The sequence below is a fragment of the Nyctereutes procyonoides genome, unplaced genomic scaffold (genome assembly GCF_905146905.1).
Source record: "Nyctereutes procyonoides isolate TBG_1078 unplaced genomic scaffold, NYPRO_anot_genome, whole genome shotgun sequence".
NCBI classification, from domain to species: Eukaryota; Metazoa; Chordata; class Mammalia; order Carnivora; family Canidae; genus Nyctereutes; species Nyctereutes procyonoides.
This window is the reverse complement of record NW_026575049.1, coordinates 22,594,393-22,613,914: the sequence shown is the minus strand read 5'-3', so window position 1 is coordinate 22,613,914 and position 19,522 is coordinate 22,594,393. Positions and strand designations below refer to the sequence as shown.

Sequence of the window (19,522 nt, the reverse complement as noted above, 5' to 3'; positions counted from 1 at the left end):
AACTGGGTGAAAGATGCCAGCATTGCAGGGAGGAGGTGAGTGCTGTGAGTAAACGCAGCCAGAGCAGGCAACACTGGAATGCATGGAGCCTACGCGCTCCCCTTCCTGGGAGTCTGGTGACCTACAGTTGGTCCTCGTGAGTCACATGGTTCCACCGCTGAGAATTATGTTTATTATGCTCGGTGAGTGACTGCTGAATCATTATTCCTACAGGAAATACGGAGTGAGGTTCCTGTGTGCCTTCAGTTACAGCCCTTTCATCAACTAATCAATACATGACCTCAAGTTATGTGTATTTTCTGTTTAAAAACACCTTGCTTGAGGGATGCCTGGGTGGCTCAGTTGGTTAAGCTGACTTAAGCTCAGGTCACAGATCTCAGGGTCCTTGAATCGAGCCCTGCAGCGGGCTTCCTGCTCAGTTGGGAGTCTGCTTCTTTCTCTCTCTATCGCTCCCTACCACTCATTCTCTCTCTCTTTCAAATAAATAAATAAAATGTTCTAAAAAATAAAAAAGGGATGGCTGGGTGGCTCAGTGGCTGAGCATCTGCCTTCGGCTCAGGTCATGATCCTGGGATCCTGGGATCGAGTCCCACATCAGGCTCCCCACAGGGAACCTGCCTCTCCCTCTGCCTGTGTCTCTGCCTCTCTCTCTGTCTGTGTCTCTCATGAATAAATAAATAAATAAAATCTTTAAAAAAAATTAAAAGTTAAAAATATTTTACAAGCCCACCTTACTCGATATATCTTGGTAAGACATTAACATTGAACTCACAGCCACTAGCACAGTAACTTGTGCCTGGATAATGCATATCTAATACCGATATTTTTTCTGTAAGGCATGACACAGCCTCCTTGCCCCTGGGAACACTAGACAGCCCTTCAGTACTAGGCATGGGGCCATTTTGAATATTAATATCACCAACAGAGAGCACAAAAATGTGAAATCAATCAGCAGATCACAAGAAGGACACATGTTTACAGCAGGGTTGCTGAAATAAGAAGGCCAGACATCACCTTGTCTGACCCTAGCTGGACATGAGCATATGGGGCAATTGCCTGCCTAGTTCCCAGTTCTCCATCCCTACAGGCCCAGGCTCAGCCACAGCAGGGGAGGCCTTGGACTTGGGAAGCTTTGCGGGTGGGGAGGTCATGCACAACCCATGTGTCCAGGCGCTGCACAGATGACATTTCGAATCCTGACCGCAACTGTCATTTTCAGATGAAACACTGAGGCACACAAAGGGGGAGGCCTGATTCCAATGCCCACACTCCCTGTACTCCCCTAGCCGTCCTCTGCAGAGGAGGGAGGGGGTTTCTCTGTTCACATCAACAGGAAGTAGGATGGCCCAGCAGACTGAGATTTCTGGCTTGTGTAACCCTGGACAGAAAGACGGTTGACCTCCTTGCCCGGGCTGCTGTGGAAATACCCTGTACGGTGCACACAGGTCAAGGGGCAGCTTAGGCACTTCGCTTCCTTCGGGCACCAGCAATGATTAAAGCCTCCCAAACTCCCGTGTTCCTGCACTGCACCCCTTCCCCGGCCCCACACCAGTTATTCCCAAATTTTACTTTAAAAAAAAAAAAGATATTATTTATTTATTCATGAGAGACACACATCCGCCAATTTTTACTTATAAGTGAAGCTTTGAGGGGATCCCTGGGTGGCTCAGCGGTTTGATGCCTGCCTTTGGCCTGGGGCGCGATCCTGGAGTCCCGGGATCGAGTCCCGCATCGGGCTCCCGGCATGGAGCCTGCTTCCCCTCTGCCTGTGTCTCTGCCTCTCTTTCTCTCTCCCTGTGTCTATCATAAATAAATAAATAAATCTTTAAGAAAAAAAAATAAGTGAAGCTTTGAAATGGAAACTTCATGTCACTATCTCTACCACTTGCCACTAATTGAAACCATCATGCAAAAAAAAAATGCAGGAAAATTAAGCAAAGCTATGCAATTTTACTTACACTGGTACCTGCTTAAGGTTTGCTCTCCCCTGTGGAAAGGGGATATCAAGGACCTAAGAGGGGGACGCCTGGGTGGCTCAGCGGTTGAGCGCTTGCCTTCCGCCCAGGGCGTGATCCCCGGGTCCTGGAATCGAGTCTTGCATCAGGCCCTGTGTCTCTTCCTCTGCCCGTGTCTCTGCCTCTCTCTGCGTGTCTCATGAATAAATAAAATCTTTAAAAAAAATTAGAAAAGGACCTAAGAGGGCCAGCTCCACTTTCTCCCAGACTTAAGAGCTGGCAAGGAACAGAACGGGAGCTGCCTCTAGGACATCCACCACCAGGGTCTGGAGGTTTGGTCTATCCCGCCTGGGGGCAAGGTCCTCCGCTCTCCTCGGACCCCGCCGCAGGCCCCGCCCCCGCCCCGCCCCCGGGGAGCGGCCCGCGGCTCGGGTGCAGGCCCGAGGGGGCGGGGCCGCCGGCTGACGTCACGCAGAGAAAGCCTGAACCCCGGGCGGAGGCCGGGCGGGAGAGCGCGCCGCGGTGCCGAGCGGTGCGGGGCGGCGTGCACACCGGGCTCCACGCCGGGCCCCACGCCGGGCCCCACGCCGGGCCCCACGCCGGGCTCCACGCCGGGCCCCACGCCGCAGCCCTGCGCGCGGCCGAGCGCGGCCGAGCCCCCGCGAGCCCCGCCGAGGCCCCCGCCGCGCCGCCGCGATGTACGACCCCGAGCGCGGCTGGAGCCTGTCCTTCTCGGGCTGCGGCTTCCTGGGCTTCTACCACGTTGGGGTGACCCGCTGCCTGAGCGAGCGCGCCCCGCACCTGGTGCACGACGCGCGCATGCTGTTCGGCTCCTCGGCCGGGGCGCTGCACTGCGTCACCATGCTCTCCGGGATCCCGCTGGGTACGACCCGGGGACCCGGGCCGCGGCGGGGCTCGGGGGGCGGGGGCGGCGCTGCGATGGGACCGCACCTCGCGGGGTGCGTGTCGGGGACCCTCCCCGGGCAGATGCTCCCTGCGCTGCGTCCTCTCGCCCGGCGCCGGGGGTTCTCTGTCGCCAGCCCGGGGGGGGGGGGGGGGCGCCTGGAGGGGCAACCCCGAGCGGGCAGGAGGGAGCAGGACCGTGGATGGAGCTGGTCCCCGCCGGCCCCGCCATCAGCTCGGGAGGCGCTGGGCGACTTGCCCCCCGGGGGTGGGGCGTGGGGGGCATCTGACCTGGAGGGCATTGTCTTGTGTCCCTGGGCAGGCGCCTTTTCCCCTCTGGCGTCTGGGGGATTGGAGACACCCCTTTCCCCCCTTCTCGGGGGGGCTGGACCGCCTTTCAGGTAGAGAGCAACTCTTCTGAGTCCTCCTGGGCAGTCTTACTGGTTTGGAGTCTTAGGCGACATGGAGGGGGGTGGGCTTGAGGGGGGATTTTGTGTGTGTGTGTGTGTGTGTGTGTGTGTGTGTAGGGGCATGGGGGGCACTAGACCCTTCCTAGGGGCTGGGGTGGATCCCTGGATATGCCCTACACCATCCTTCCACCCACCCCCACCCTGTTCAGTGCCCCTGGAAAGGAGGTCCTTCCTGTGCTTTTGAAATCCTGTGCTAATTAAACATCTGTCTATGTGGGTGGCACTGGGAGGGGAAGATGTGGGGTCTGTGCCCAGCTGGCCCAAACTTGGGTGTGCCCTGGGGTTCCGGTCCAGGGAGCTGGATGTGGGACAAGTAGCCACAGGAGCTGTTGGCACCCAAAGGTCCCCAGGCAGGAACAGTGCACCTCATCAACCGCTGTTTGGCTTCCTTAGCGATTTACCCTTTGCTCTAACTGGGGACTGGCAGCTTGGACTCCACCAGCAGGGAATGACTTTCTTCCTGGTGGCCAGAAATCCCCTGCCAGTAGGTGCAGCCTTGCAATTGGATACGATCAGTGAGCAGACCCTGGGCTGACTGGGAGGTGGGGATTAGGAGATAGGCCCTGGCTGGCTTCTTCATGGACAGGAAGGGGGCAAAGGGCAGAAGATGTGGCCTTAGGGAGGATTAGACTGGCCACATGGCCCGTCCGCCTGCTCCGGGCTTTGGGAGGGATAAAAGACAGCTCTTGTATGTCAAGGTAACCTGCACTGACTCCAGTACAGAGGAGGTTCCTAACTGGCAGGGGACAGGTGCAGCCTGGGTCTGTACCCTGTAGGACATGGGGAGACTCGGGAGCCACCAGGTCCTCGGAAAGTAGGGTCTGGAAGTTTGGGCAGGAGCTGCTTCCCAAATTCCAGGAGCCCTGATTTCAACTCCTGTCTCATTTGGGGACCACCGAGGAGCAGCCGCTAGGGCTGCACCTTGGAAAGGGTTCCTGTGAGTGCTTCTAAGCCAAGTACTCTGCACAAGAGGCTGATGGAACGTTCCAGCTGTGTGCAACTTTGCCCTCTTCTGCCTGGGCTCGGTGGGGCCACACACGTAGGGAGAGTTAGGTTGAGGTCAGAGGTGGGCCAGGACAGGCTGGCTTATGTCCCTCTTCTGCATCTCAGGATTCGTGACGGGCTAGGTCTCAGGCTGGGACCGATGGTCCTGCATGTCTGGGCAGTGCAGAACAAGCACAGGGGTCCGGGCCAGTGAGTGAGGCCTCACGGAGCACGGATGTGGCCCGTGCCCATTAGACCGCGGTTGTTCTGGTGTCAGAGGCTTAAGGGTGAGTCTGGTTCTTTATTAGGAGCCTCCTCCGAGTTGAGTACCTTACAGATGGTAGTGTATCTAATCCCCTCCAACCCCAAAGTTAAAAATGCACAGTCTGAGAGGTCGAGGGGCAGTGAAGTGGCTTTCTGAGGTCGACTGGCTAGCAAGGGGTGGAGGCGGGACTCACCCTTGAGCCCAGCCTGCACCGATCCTCTGCTTTCTATGGTGTTAGGTCCTTTGTGCTAAAGCTCTGATTATGAGGAGTTTCTGCCTCTGGCCCTGGGGGATGGAGGAGACAGAGGGTTCTCCTGGGCCTCGGGAGGCTCGTTCCTGTGGGGGGACCTAGAGCGGCGCTGTTGGGGAGCAATACCGTGTAGCCATGACATTTAATATTTCCCACTGAAAAAAGTGAAAGACACAGTGAATTTGATTTCATGTATCCCAATATGGCCAGAATATTATCATTTTTCACGTCTAATCTATAAAACATTAATAAGATATTTTATTTTATTTGTATGAAGCCTTTGAATTCTGGTGTGTCATCTACACACCTCAGATTGGAGTGTCCACACTCAAAAGGGCTCCATGGCTGCACGTGGCTGCTGTATTAGTGCAGGCTTGGAAGAAGGTTGGCCGCCTCCTTGCCACCTGGTATCTGGTCTTGCCACAGAGCGCTGCCATCTCCAGGGTGGCACAGTTCTTTGTATGTCTGTCTCTTGCCCCCCAGAGATCATCATACAGGTCCTCATGGATATAACCCAGAAGGCCAGGAGCCGGAACATCGGCATCCTCCACCCCTCCTTCAGCTTGGGCAGGAACCTCCAAGAAAACCTTCAGAGACATCTCCCAGACAACGTCCACATGCTCATCTCTGGCAAAACATGCATATCGCTCACCAGAGTGTCCGATGGGGAAAACGTGCTGGTGTCTGAGTTTCAGTCCAAAGAGGAAGTTGTGGATGTAAGCAGTCTGCTTATCTGGGCATTGCCAAATAAACGCTATTTCGTCTTGGAAGTAACACAGAGAGGGCTGCCGTAGGCCACCTGCCTTGTGTCTTAAGATGCAAAAGACCCTGGTTTCCCAGGTTCGCTTCCTGCACCACAGTGACGTGAGCTCTGTGTGCATCCGACGGTCGGTGGTCTACAGCGTATAGGTGTCAGTTTCAGATACTACTACTTTCCCATCTTTCAAGACTTGGCTCATGACCCCCTCCTCCAGAGACCCTGTCCCATGTGTGTCCCTCCTCCCACGATGTATATTCCTGGCACGAATAACCAGTAGCATCTCAGCAGCCGGGGTCAACCTCTCTATCTGACCTTGTTTCCAAAAGCTTTTTCTAGATAGCCAGTTCTGGTCCATTCCTGCAGGGGAGGGTTTTCTCAGTAGGCCAGTCCTGCTTCCTGCCCCCTCCCTCACCACCAGCCCCCCAGCTCGGTACTTCTCACTGTGCTGCCGGGACCCCCAGCATCAGCTGGACCTGGACACTTGCCCTGCCTCCGGGCTCTCAGGCACCTCCAGCCTGCTGCATCAGAGTCCTGGGGTGGGCCATGGAGTCTGTGGTCCACAGGCTTTCCAGGTGATTCTAATGAAGGTCAGCCTTTGCAGAGCCCTGGTCTGGTGTTTTCCCAGTCAGCCAGCGCCCAGTGCAGCTGTCGTGGGGAGAGGGACCGGAAGTTGATGTCCACAGACAGTGTCATTAGGAGCTTCTACTTAAGCCTGAAATAGAAGTGTGTAGGTTGCTTTGTCATTTGTTCAGCTCGTTTATAAAAGCGCACCCTTTGCAAAGAGCATTTCAGCCCATTGCTCTGTTTATCTGGAGAAGGCTTATGCGGGCCCCCAGGGGAGCAGAAGGCAGGCTGTTGGGGCCCATGGTTTCACTTCTTTTTGTCTTGCAGGCCTTGCTCTGTTCCAGCTTCATCCCTTTCTTCAGTGGCATAATCCCTCCTTCCTTCAGAGGCGTGGTGAGTCTGCTTTTAAACTGTCTGCGCAGCTCCTGCCTGCTGGCACCCTGGGGCACGTCCCCAAATGCCTTTCCACAGAGGTTCCCCAGCTAGCCCCCTTCTAGGCTGCCCTGGCAGCACAACCAGCTTCATGTAGAATTAATTACCTCGCTATCTGGAAGGTAAGCTGATTCGCTTAATCTTCACCTGAGCACCCGAGAGAGGCCCAGCTGGCCTGGTTAAAGTCGGAGATGCTTATGAGTCTGTGACTTGCTTAAGATAGAGCTTTATTCTCAGGGGATGCGAGAGTGCAGCCCACTCTGGGTCTGACTTTGCCCTTTGCAGCCCATGGCCTTGTCAGAAGCTGCTGATCTGGCTTCGATTTGGTTCCATTCCACAAATGATGTGTTTTTGGCCGACTGCTGAACCCTGCCTGGGATGGAGAAACACGAGGCAAAGTGTCTATTCTGCAGGCTTTGGACCAGGTGCTGGGTGATGCCAGGCCATTGGAGCTTCCTTCTAGGGCCAGGGTGATCTACCCAGGGTGATTCTTCTTTTTTTAAAGATTTTATTTATTTATTCATGAGAGACACAGAGAGAGGCAGAGACAGAGGCAGAGGGAGAAGCAGGCTCCCTGAGGGGACCCCAATAGGAAACTTGATCCCAGGACCCTGAGCCAAAGGCAGCCGCTCAACCACTGAGCCCCGAAGGCGTCCCACCCGGGGCTGATTCTTCCCCGCCCCCTGGACAAGGTCTAGAGACAGGGTTGCCACAACTGGGGAAGTGCTGCTGACATCCTTCGGTGCATGGGGCCAGCCCTCTCAACAAAGAATCACCGGTCTCTAAATGTCAGTGGTGTCAAGCTAAGAAATCTCGCCTTGAGAGAGAACACACGACATCCCAGTGTCCCAGAGCAGAGCTTCCGCAGGCTGCAGAGCGGAGGCAGAGGCATGTCCCATCTAGCCTCACTCGCGCCCTGGAGCAGCCCCATGACAGACACGTGGTCCCCGCTTCTGGATGAGAAAACAGGCCTGGAGCGGTGCAGGGGTCACCCGAGATGGCCACGGCCCCTGCTTGGCAGACCGACCTGGACTGAATCCCTCCTCTGGCACCTGGTAGCCGGACCGCTTTGGACACATTCCGTAACCCCTCTGAGATCGGTTTGCAAAACGAGTGTTAAGCACAGTGCGGTGGCACAGAGGTGTTGTGAAGATCACGCGAGCAAGGGCCGTGAGGTGCTCAGCACAGAGGCTGGCGTGGGTGAGCCTGCAGGAAGGGGGGCTGTTTCACCACCCACAGAGTTGCTACCGTCTTGCCACTTGGCCGGGACTGCCCAGCCCTCGGGGTGCGGGTGGTGCATGCAGCACACTCCAGAGAAACCCACAGAAAACCAGAAGAGCTACTTGGGATTCCACTGAGCAGACTCAGAGCTCTTCTTTTTTTTTAAGATTTATTTATTTATTCATGAGAGACACACGCAGAGACAGAGAGAGAGGCAGAGACACAGGCAGAGGGAGAAGCAGGCTCCATGCAGGGAGCCCGACGTGGGACTCGATCCCCGGACTCCAGGATCACACCCCTGGCCGAAGGCAGGTGCTAAACCGCTGAGCCACCCAGGGATCCCCAACTCAGAGCCTTACTATAGGAGAGTTCAGAGGGGAAGGGAAAGGTCCATGTGATGGGGCGCATCGGACCCGAGGATTCCCTCTGAGAAACTGGCAGCCTGCTTCCGCCCTCCTTTAGGGTTCCCTAAGGTTCCAGACCTTCGCTTCCTTGTCCCAACCTGCCCATGAGGCTTTCCTACGTCCTCCATGGAAGTTGTGGGGCTCCCATTTTGAAAATACCGCTTTGTGCACCCCCGACCATTTTTGTGGATTCGAGGCAAGAATCTCTGGATGGCGAAGGCGTGGCTGAGCGTGGGTGCTTATCCTCTGGACTCGTTTTAGGTCCCAGGAAGGACCAGCTGTGCTATTTGAAGGCCTTTGTCTGTGGGTGCCAGCGGCTGGGCTGGGGCGGCCTCAGATTTGGGGATCATTCCAGACATTGCTTTGATCGGTGCAGACTTGGTCCAAGTCCTACCCTAGCCTGCCTGGGCCAGCCTAAGGGTGTCAAAGCACACGGATGCAGGAAAACATGCTCACCATAGCTGATCCCAAATGTTATCAGGTTGTGGATTCAGAAGGTGTTTTCCAAGGGCTGCCTTGGCCCCAGGTTCACTGCCATTTAAGTCTCCAAAGCTCTTCAAGGTGCTGGTTCTGATTTCCAAGCAGCAAAGGGGTGGGGTCTGGAATTGAACCTTCTGCCTCTTTTAGGGGACTCTGTCCCCATTGCACACAGAGCCCCTGCTCCATACGGCCCCCTTCAGGCAGATTACCCAGGCACACCTGTAGGTGAAGCCACACCTGGGCTTCAGACTTGGCCACCACAACACAGGCTGGGCTTCACCTCTGTCTGCCTCTTGACTAGGCACCTTTTGTGCGGTGCACAAACTCCACAACAGTATATAGCAAACTGAGTGCCTGCCCAGAGCCTGGGCTGGCAGAGAAATGCTCAGTAAGGATTGGTTGAAACAGTGGTTCCAGAGTCTTGTCTTCCCGCAGTATCAGCCTGTGTCTCTGAGAAGCCTGTACCCCTGATCTTAAAAAACAAACAAAAACCCCACAAAAGACAGCCCAGAGCTTGTAACACGATGTCCTTTTTTCCCTTCCTGTGAAAGCGATACATGGACGGAGGAGCAAGTGACAATGTCCCCTTCTTTGATGCCAAAACGACCATCACTGTGTCCCCCTTCTATGGAGAGTATGACATCTGCCCTAAAGTCAAGTCCACGAACTTTCTTCAGGTGGACTTAACCAAGCTCAATCTGCGCCTCTGCTCAGAGAATGCCTACCTACTCATGCGAGCGCTTTTCCCTCCAGATCTCAAGGTGAGTTGGGGGCTGTGTGTTCGAGGGCACAGCTCTTTGCTTCCCTGTTTGCCAGTTCTTTCCACAAACAGAAGCAGATCCCCCTCACTGAACAGGAACTCACTGAACAGGAAGAGTTTCTGGCTCTGGAAGCTCAGTGCTGCCCCACTCTGACCACTGGAATCACCTGGGAAGATTTAAACAGCCCTGCAGCTCAGACCCCACACCCCACATCCAGGAGGCTAGGATTCAAGTAGTTGGGGTGTAGCCTGGATGGTGGGATTTTTTTTTTTTTTTTTGCGTTATCCTGATGATTCTTATTTGCAAGCATGGTCAAGAACCACACTGCATTTGGTGGTTTAATCTTTTTTGAGTGTTGTTGTAGGAGGTCTTATCTCCCTGATATAAAGAAAATGTGTCAACTGTGTACACTCAGGGTTCTCCGGGGAGAAAGAAGGCGTTGTGTACACTGTACCCCAGGAGCATGTGCTCCAGGAGAGGGGGCGGAGGCTGTAAATTGGTTTGCATGTGTGGTGTGTGTACAGACGAGTAGAGGAGCCACTCCTAATTGTCTCGGGACAACGGGAACAGGCTCTTTCATTTGTTAGGGTGGAGGCTCCTTCAGGGACCAAGGGAGCCCAGAGACAGCAGTGCCTGGCGTGCCTGGGCTGCCAGCAGAGGCTCCGTGGAGGGGATGTCATTGGAGCCTAGTCCTGTGTGAAAGTGGAGCCCTGTGTCCAGCCTCGCTGTGGCTGTGCGGGGCCGGGGGAGCAGCTCAGCGGGGAGGGTTCTCTGTTGCCTCAGAATGGCTCCCATTGCAGTCACCCTTACTTGATTTGTCGCCAGGTGCTTGGAGAGATTTGCCTTCGAGGGTACTTAGATGCCTTCAGGTTCTTGGAAGAGAACGGTATGTATGGGTAAGGTGGGGGCAGACGTGGCCTTTTTTTTTTTTTTTAAGATTTTATTTATTTATTCATGAGAGACACAGAGAGAGAGGCAGAGACACAGGCAGAGGGAGAAGCAGGACCCATGCCAGGAACCCGATGCAGGACTCAATCCCGGGACTCCGGGATCACACTCTGAGCCGAAGGCAGACGCTCAACCACTGAGCCACCCGGGTGCCCCCAGATGTGTCCTTTTAACAAGCTTTTCATTAGCATCAGTAACTGGAGGTTGATGTTAGAAACTCCATGCCCAGTGTCTTCCCTTAGCCTCTTCTCAGCCGACTCATTGGCCCTGTGAGATAGGAAGTCTTTGTCCCATTTCATAGCCGGGGAGGCGGGGAGGCGGGGAGGCGGAGGTGAGCCAGGGCCCCCATGCTGCTGAGGGCTGGAGCTGGGGCGGGACTCGGGGACACAGGAACCCTCTCCTGCAGGGCCACCTGCCTGTCAAGGCAGTTCTGTCCGTTGTGTTTTGTTTTCTTTTTTCCTGTGTGAACTGTTTTGAACATTTAGATAAACAGAAGAAGTTAAGCAGGGTTTCTGCCCCCGGGCCCCAGGTGGAGCAATCAGAATACTTGCCTCCAACCAGGTGCAGGTCACACCTGTGAGCCCAGCTGTCCTTTCTGGGGCAGGTTCCTGCCTTGGGAGTCATCTGGCTGGTCTGGGCAGTGGGACTTGGGCCCTTGCAATATTAGATGTATTTGGAACTGCTTGTCTTCAATGCTAGAAGTCGGTTTCTATTTTTTTTTTAAGGTTTTATTTATTCATGAGAGACACACAGAGAGAGGCAGCGACACAGGCAGAGAGAGAAGCAGGCTCCCTGTGGGGAACCCATGGGGGACTCGATCCTGGATCCCGGGATCACACCCTGAGCCGAAGGCAGATGCTCAACTGCTGAGCCACCCAGGCACCCCCAGCCCTTGGTCATTTTACTCAGAGGTTGGGAGCCCGAGGGAGCCACCCCCTGCCCAACCCAGCGTGCCAATTCTACGAGAGCAGGAGCCACTGACTGGGATTAGATACTGAGCCCCAGCATCTAAGGCAGGGTCTGCACAAACTCCCACACCTAGTGCTGCTTCCAATGCCACACAGCGAAAGGGTGTCCTCTGTAATGTTGGACCTGGGTTCGAATCCCACTCTTCCGCTTCCTGGCTATGTGGCTTTGGGTGAATCTCCTAACCTATTCTGTGCCTCTGATTTCTCAGCTGAAGTGACGAAGCGGCCTGGAACATGGGCTTAACCAGTGCTTTAGTTATTATAAATCCATTATAATTCTTATCTTTCACCTGCACGAATCCCCATGTGGCCGTGGAGCCCAGACAGATAGGGAGGGGTGGAGCCCGAGCCAAACTCCCATCTCTCTTTGGCTTCAAAGCCCCACACCTCCTTCTGTTTCAAAAGCCTGAACACCCGGCCTCATGGATGCCTGCCTCCTACTTCGCCCACAGGCCTGTGGCTTCCCCAGCGGTTGCCCGTGCCCCTGTCGTTCCTGGGTGGGTGCGTGCGTCGTGCCCCCTGCTGCCCACACTGACCTGGTGGCTGGTTTCCCGTGTCCTTGGCAGGGATCTGCAACAGGCTCCAGCCGTGCCTGAATCTATCCTCGGACGAGATGAAGAATCTTAAAGTGGCCTGGGAACCCGGGAGCCCAGAAGCTCCTCCGAGGGTGGCTGCCGGCGGGACGAAGCCCGAGCCAGATGAGCTGCTGGACCACCTGCGCCTCAGCATCCTGCCCTGGAATGAGGGCATCCTGGAGACCCTGTCGCCTAAGCTCCTTGGAGGTGCTGACTCCCCAGGGACGCGGGAGGCTGAGGATGTGGTTTCCTGTGACAGAGAGAGAGAGAGAGAGAGAGAGACTGAAGGGGCTTTATTCTCTGGGTTGTGGAGGAAGGTAATCCTGCATGTGGGAGACGGGGCCTGCTGGGGCCCTGCTCCTGGCACAGACCCTTGCTCCATCTCCTTTCCCAAGGGGTCACGGCCAGAGGAGAGCAGACTCCAGCTGAGCCTGTTTTAAGTGAACTGGGCACACAGGATTGCAGGGGGCCACAGGGGTGGGCCCGTTCTTCCAGAACCCTCTCTGCCTGTCCACCCATCCCTAAGCCTTCTTTCTTGGGGAGCCCCCTTTCCCTGATTTCTCCCTGCCTCCAAACCTGCAATTTTGAATCTCCATGGAGTGGGGATGTGCTTGATTACGTGACCAACTATTAGGTGGATGGGAGTGTACAAACCAGCTTCCAGTCGGTCATTTGGAGGAATTCAGAGGGTAGCAGGACATCATCCCATGCACCAGGGCATGAACCGGCAGCTGTTGGGGCTAATGTGATCTGAGGTGTCAGGAGGTCATTACAAAAGGGAGCTAACAGGCCAGAGGGTTCTGGGCAGAAGGAAACAGGGTCCAGCTGAAGGTTCAGGGAAAAGCTCCGAAGTCGATGGGGTATTTTGAGAAGTTTGTGTAGCTCTCCAAAGATAGTTCTTGGAAAGAGAGTCGTTCAAGAGAAGAAAAAATAAAACAAGATGAAATCAGAGAGGGAGACAAATCATAAGAGACTCTTAATCATAGGAAACAAACTCAGGGTCGCTGGAGGGGAGGGGGGTGAGGGGACGGGGTAACTGGGTGTCAGGCATTAGGGCGCACGTGGTGGAATGAGCACTGGGTGTCATATAAGATCGATGCCTCACTGACGTCTACCGCTGAAATCAGTAATACATTATATGTTAATTTGTTGAATTTAAATGAAAATGAAAAATAGATTTTAAAAAGAGAGAGCGAGCTGTGCACTGAGGAGCCTGTATGCTGGGGGCTGTCCAAAGCCTGTCCCGGGCATACTCATGGGACCTCCTTGGGGAGTGCTTCGGATTCTCCGGATGCCAGGATCTGAGTATTTCATAGAAATTCCAAGCACCACCTGGGCCAGGTGGTTTGGCTCTTACACCGCTGGGAGACAGACACCTCCAAATTGTATTTTTCAGATCTGAGTAAAGCAATTAAAATCCAACGTGGATACATGAGCAAGATTTACAACTTCCTACCAGTTAAGGTCGTGTCCTATATGATGCTGCCCTGTACGCTGCCCGTGGAGTCTGCTATCGCCATGGTCCAGAGGTGGGCATTTTACGTGGCTTTTGCGCTTTCCTCCCGCGTCGTTGGCTGGAGGTGGAGGGAACCCACGTGAGGGCCTTAACCTGTGGCCTGGCTCCTTGTGGGGCACGACAGTGCCCCCTGGAGACCCTTCTCAGCCTCTCTTCTCCACGCTGTCACTTCTTGCCGCTTCTTGGAGGTTTACACTTCCAGCCTGGGAGTTTATTCGCAGCACGCCGGGAGGACGTGAGGCACCGCTTGGATCCTGGCTATTTGTTTAACCTCTACTTCCTTTAAATTTACGGTGGCGTTTACAGTCTTTTTAGTGAGTGGATCAGCATGGCCTTTGGTCCGTCTTTTAGAGGCCAAGCCATCCCTCAGAATCCGGCTCGGTTCTCCTGTCCAGATCCCCTCCCCTCTACCAAATTGATCACCTACTCCCAGACATCCCTGCCCCAGGGAGAGGTCTGGTCAGGCATTTACAGGGCTCGCCACGGGGGGCCTCGTGTGTGGTGTGGGGGAGTATGCAGGGCTGGGGTGGCGGGGACGTGCTACCTTGACTCCCAGATTCTCTGCACCGGCTTCAGTGGGCACCTTGCCACATGGAGAAGCCTGGAAAACTAAGCCCAAGCCCTTCCCCTCTTATTTCCACGCATATCCCTGGAGCTTCCCGCAGCCCCGTGACCTAACTGCTTTAGGGCTTTTAGGTAGGTTTGTCTTTGGTATAATGCGCCCGATCCACCTCCTGGGATTGATCAGATTAGGATTAGATGGGACTCTGGCGGTTTACCTGGACAAAGGGCATGGATGTCAGATGCCTGCTTTTTCTTTAGTTTGTGTGTGTGTGTGTGTTGGCTTGTTTTCACGCTGATAACCTGTGTGTCTCTTTTTCTTATTCCTGCAGACTGGTGACATGGTTTCCAGATAGGTCTGAGGATATCCGGTGGCTGCAGTGGCTCACCTTGAGTATGTGTTCTCGGGTGATGACACAGCTGTTCTCCATGTCCAGGTCAGTGATCTGGCCTGGCCGTGGGTGTGTGGGTCTGGTGGGGACCTTTCATCGGTGGGCTGGGGGTGCCTATTTATGCAGATTCTCATCGGGGCTCAGACTTGCTCAATCAGTCTTGGGGGAGCCCTGGGGGTGGAACCCAGCATCCTTGGTTGCTAACATGGCCTCAGGGACGCTGCTACTTCTGAGTTCTGAAAACGGATTCAGAGCAAGAAAGGCCTTGTTCCAGCTACAAGGGTTGGGTCTAGTCCTGGGAATCGTGAGCCTTGGTGGTCTTATGTGTTCCCTGTGGGTGACCTTCATTTCTTCCCTGGATCTCGGTCAGGCTTTTGGGAGCCCCTGGCATGGTACTGGAGACATGGTGAGCACTCAGGAGAGGAGATCTCAGTGCTATTGGCAGACACAAAGAGCTGTAAAGTAGGGGAGTGGAAGGGTCTGGTTTCCACTGGGCAATGACTGTAGTGGCCACGGGAAGGAGGTCTCATCACTGGGCCCTAGGGCAGCAGGTTCACCAGCCAGAGGGCAGCTGTACTGGTCCAGGCAGGGATGAGGAGGGCCAGCCTCACTAGAACCTGTGGGCCTGAAGTGTTCATAGGCTCTAGGGCCAGAAGGAGGTGCCAGGTGCAAGACCTGGGGTCTGCCTGGATTCTGGGGAAGCAGGGCAGCTGGTCAGAAGGAGGAAGCCTGGGGATGGTGGTGCAGGCTGGTGGGCAAGCTGGTCTATGTGAAGGAAACTGATGGGCTCCACTGGGATGCCAAGTGGGAGGGGCCCGGGGGGCTGGAGGGCTACCAGCTTAGAACCCAGGATGGGGACCCTCTGGATGCCCAGAAGGAGGGAGGACGCTGTGGCTTTAGACACCACCACCGTGCAGTGCACGGAGTGTGCATGATGGCGCACTCAGGGTGGGCTGGTGGTGTCCATCCATCCTTGCTGAGATGGAAGACCTCAGGGCAGCAGGACAGCGGCTGAGTCAGTATTCCTTTTGTTTCAGATCCCAGACACCGGCAAGCAGCCCGCAGCCTTCCCTGAAGAACATGAAGGCACTGCTACCCTCCTGGCTGTCCAGTAGGTGCCGGAGCTGAGGCGGCTGGGCAAGCCCATCCTCCTGCCTGGCCTGGCTTTTCCAGGTTGGAGTTGGGAGGGACTCCTCCTTCCCCGTAATCCTCTGGTGCAGAAGCGTTTCGGAGTCATTTGAGGAGACGAGTCTGGGACATTCTTTCAGAGGTGCTTTCTGATCTTTCTGCAGGCGCGTCTGTGTTGGCACTTAATGTCCTACTGTTCTGCCTCTGGCTCAGTTTATAGTTCACTGAAACCAAAGGGCAATCTGTTATTTTTACGAAAAGCTAGGAAGCTACTTTTGGTGTATGTGGTGGTCTGGAGCATAAGGAAGTTTAATAGTTAAGCTTCTGGGTATGTTAGCTTAGTTGGCTGGGAAGTGGCAGTAGGAAGGCCAGCGTGGAGGGGCATGGCCAGTCGTCCTGTAGTTCTCTGGGCACGAAGTTTCTAGAATAGCAGGTGTTGTGAGGGATCAGGGGTGTGTGTGTGTGGGGGGGGCTTGTGGCCGGCGGGTGGGCTGCCCTCCGTGCAGTGTTGGGGTTTGGAAGGAAGAGTAATGTGATCCCATTTCCCCACATGGGAAATAGTCAGTGTAGCCGGGGCAGGTGGCAGCCTTGTCCAAGGGGGGGCCACTGAGGGTCATGGGTCGTTAAAACTAACCCATGCTAACTTATTTGGGAACACTTTTCTGACCTAGCTTAAATATTTGATAGAGTTTTGTATAGAATATAAAGGAATCTTATTGTTTGTTGCATTTTATGTCATGTGAATCAGGAAGGTGTTAATAAGCCTTATTAAAAAAAAATCCAGTGCACAGGCTGGCATCCCAGGATCCCAGGCAGTTGCCCAGAACAACAGAAGGGCTTGGGTCCTGCGCATCTTTTTTCTCAACATCCCCTGCCCACTTTTGAACTCCCAGAGCCTTAACGGAGATAGGCAAGAGACGGGGACCTACCTTCTCCCTAGGTGTGATTTGTTGGCAAGCACAGAGTAATGTGACTCCAGGTGAAATATAATCATGCATTTGCGCGTAGCAAGAAAGAAACAGCGATAAGCACAAAATCCTCCACGTTGGCACAGGAAGCTGTAGCTCTCACCTACACTGTGCAAGGACGTTGGGAGTTGAAGAACCAGAAAGTTCAGACAAAGCACTTTGTTATAAAGACGTGTCCTCGAAAAAAGAATGTGGTTCTAGGGGCAGCCTCTACGTGAGCTCCTTCCCTTGAGCTGCCATGAGATTGTGGGCTCCTAGAGGCAGGCTCCTTGTGAACATACGGGGCCACTGCCCAGGGCACAGAGCCCCCCTCTTTGTGGCTCCTCGCAGGGTCCTTGTGTCTCTGGGATGGGAGTACTGACGAGGCTCCTGTTCTGGTAGCGCTCGCCTCCTAAGGGAGACAAGAGCTGGCGAGAGGTAGGCTCTCTCAGCTGCTTAAAGACCCAGAACAAGGCACTGGTCCTTGCTGAGCTGGCCTAGGGGTGGGGGAGGCCAGGCCTGACACCCCACCCACGCCCCCGGGCTCCTCAGAGCCTTCCCTCACACCTGCCCCTGAGCCCCTGATTCTCGAGTTCCCCTGATCACCTGTCTTCCATTGGATGTGCAGCATGGGCTGCAGCAGATCCGAGCATGCTTCACCAGTATTTGACAATAACTGCCACCTTTCTGTAAACTGTATACACATGCTAGTTCTGCGACTAGTAGAAAGAAGGAATTATTATTATTATTATTTTTAAAGATTTTATTCATTCATTCATGAGAGACAGAGAGAGAGAGAGAGACAGAGACACAGGCAGGCTCCATGCAGGGAGCCTGACGCGGAACTCGATCCCAGGACTCCAGAATCACACTCTGGGCCGAAGGCAGGCACTAAACTGCTGAGCCACCCAGGGATCCCAAGAAGGAATTATTTTAACAGCTCATGGGATTACATGCAACTGCTTTTTTTCTTTTCTTTTTTTTTTTTTTTTTTTACTACTTTTTGAACTGGTTCCACCTTCTCACAATGAGCATGTGTTTTATACTTTTTGAAAAATGTGTGCTAAGACAAAGAAGTGTTCTTTCAGAAATGGCCAAGGCCCCACCCACCACCTGTGCCTTAATACCATCCCACCCCCACCCCATACCTCTCCAGCACGGCTGAGGTATCTGATCGGCACGTCGGAACATTCTTAGGTTCCTACTACCTTATCGAACAAACCTCTTCTTCTTTATATGGCACGTTTATGCTCTGGAATACACTCCACTGTCAGGAATAATAACTGTGTAGTCTAGGTAATGACCAGGGAGCAACAGCCTTTACTTGGTGAACAGATAACAAAACTTGGTGCTGAGCGTGAGCCTCGTCCTGTAAATAAATAAATAAATAAATAAATAAATAAATAAATAAATAAATAAATAAATAAATAATTTGTGGGTGTGTATTGTGCACAGAGGAAAGGCAGAGAACGTACACATCCCAGTACTGACAGTGGTTGTTATCATCCCATCACCCATAATTACAGTTCATTTGTTGTGCTGGTATGTGGTTTTCAAATTTCTATGGTAAATATTTATTACTTTCATTGGAAAATAACTCATAATAAATGTGACTTTGAAAACGTTTTCTCTTGTTTCTGGGTCCTCTCTCAGGAGCCCCCCTTTCTTTCCTGTCCCTCACAGACAAGTTCCTTCAAATGACACCCCCCCCCCCCCCCGGTTTATGGCCGGCCCTTCCAGCCAGGTGGTCTCCACATGCTCTGTCCTGGACACTGGATCAGCAACCCCTCCTCCTAGAGTCCCTCTCCTTCCTCTGCGACCCCACGCTGTCCTGAGTGCTGGGCTCGTCCCCTTGCCTGCTGTGCTCAGAGTTCACAGTTGTTCCGGGGGGTGGGGGTGGGAAAGAGTTCATTCCAAGGAGCCCCAGTCTCTAGCTCAGGTGAGGGGCGAGCCCACCTGGCCACCTCCATCTGGCTATTCCTTGGCATTACCGAGCACCTCAACATAACCCCTCCAGTGCAGAGCTGCCCTGTATCTGTCAACTTCCAAGTCCAAGGAGCCAGACCCCTGAGCACCTCTTCCCTGGCTGACCCCGCCCCCTCCAGCTGGTCCCAATCCTGACGAGTCCACCTCCACTTAAGGCCTCTTGTCCCCAGCCCACTCCCTGGAGCCTATGCTACACGGAGAGGTGAGTGACCCCAAGGGCATCTGTGGGAAGATCAGCGTTCCTTCCCTAAGACTTCTGAGACAGGTGTGATTTTAAGGGAACCAGGGTGGTCACTGAACTGCATTTCTACTACTGATGGGGCCAGATTGATACTGTGTAAGGCCAACTTTTCTCAAAAGCTGGCATCCTTGCAGGTATCACTAGGTGATTCTATCAGTTAGGGCAGGCTGGGCTATGCTGCATTTAACAAAGACTCCCCAGGTTTACTTCTCATACTACAGACTCATCACACTTGGCTGGCCCAGCCTGAACCTGTCCCCTCATCTGGAGGGTCACTGATCACAGTAATGGGGGGGGGTGTAGGGTGTTCTAAGGTTGTCATCCACACATACCTATCCCTTCTGCCTACAACCTGTTGACCAAAGCAAGTCATGCAGATGCGGGCAGGGAAATACAACTGTACCTTTTGCTCAAAAGGGGAGCACCAGAATTACCAATGAACACCACTGAGGGCCAAAGAGCCTCAAGAACCCAAACCCAAAAGTCTCCAGGATCCAATTAATTTTGGAAATCCTGGGTTCAGGAAAGTGAAACAGGTACAGGTACTGCAGAACTTCTCAGAGCCTTTAATACGTGAGTATGCATTGTGACTGTCAGAGATGGTACTTGAGGATGAAGCTGGGACTGTGTTTCTGATGTGTCTTCTGTCACCTTGTCACCAGTGCCTTGTACCCAACAGACTCTCAAATATTTGACTCCGGACTCTTGTTAAATCTGTGGGCCGGGATGCCTGGTGGAGTGGGACGCCTCAGTGGTGGAGCATCTGCCTTTGGCTCAGGGTGTGATCCCAGGGTCTTGATCGAGTCCCACG

At 54.1% G+C, this 19,522-nt stretch overlaps 1 protein-coding gene across 1 annotated transcript; it reads left to right on the top strand.

Moving 5' to 3' along the window:
• Positions 1-2,485: 2,485 nt before the first annotated feature.
• Positions 2,486-18,110, top strand: PNPLA3 (patatin like phospholipase domain containing 3). The gene is made up of 9 exons (XM_055328274.1): positions 2,486-2,838; positions 5,311-5,543; positions 6,479-6,544; positions 9,240-9,449; positions 10,275-10,335; positions 11,932-12,147; positions 13,337-13,469; positions 14,350-14,454; positions 15,447-18,110. Exons 1-9 carry the CDS (start codon positions 2,652-2,654, stop codon positions 15,535-15,537), a joined length of 1,302 nt encoding a protein of 433 aa, XP_055184249.1. The 5' UTR covers positions 2,486-2,651; the 3' UTR covers positions 15,538-18,110.
• The last annotated feature ends 1,412 nt before the right edge of the window (positions 18,111-19,522 follow it).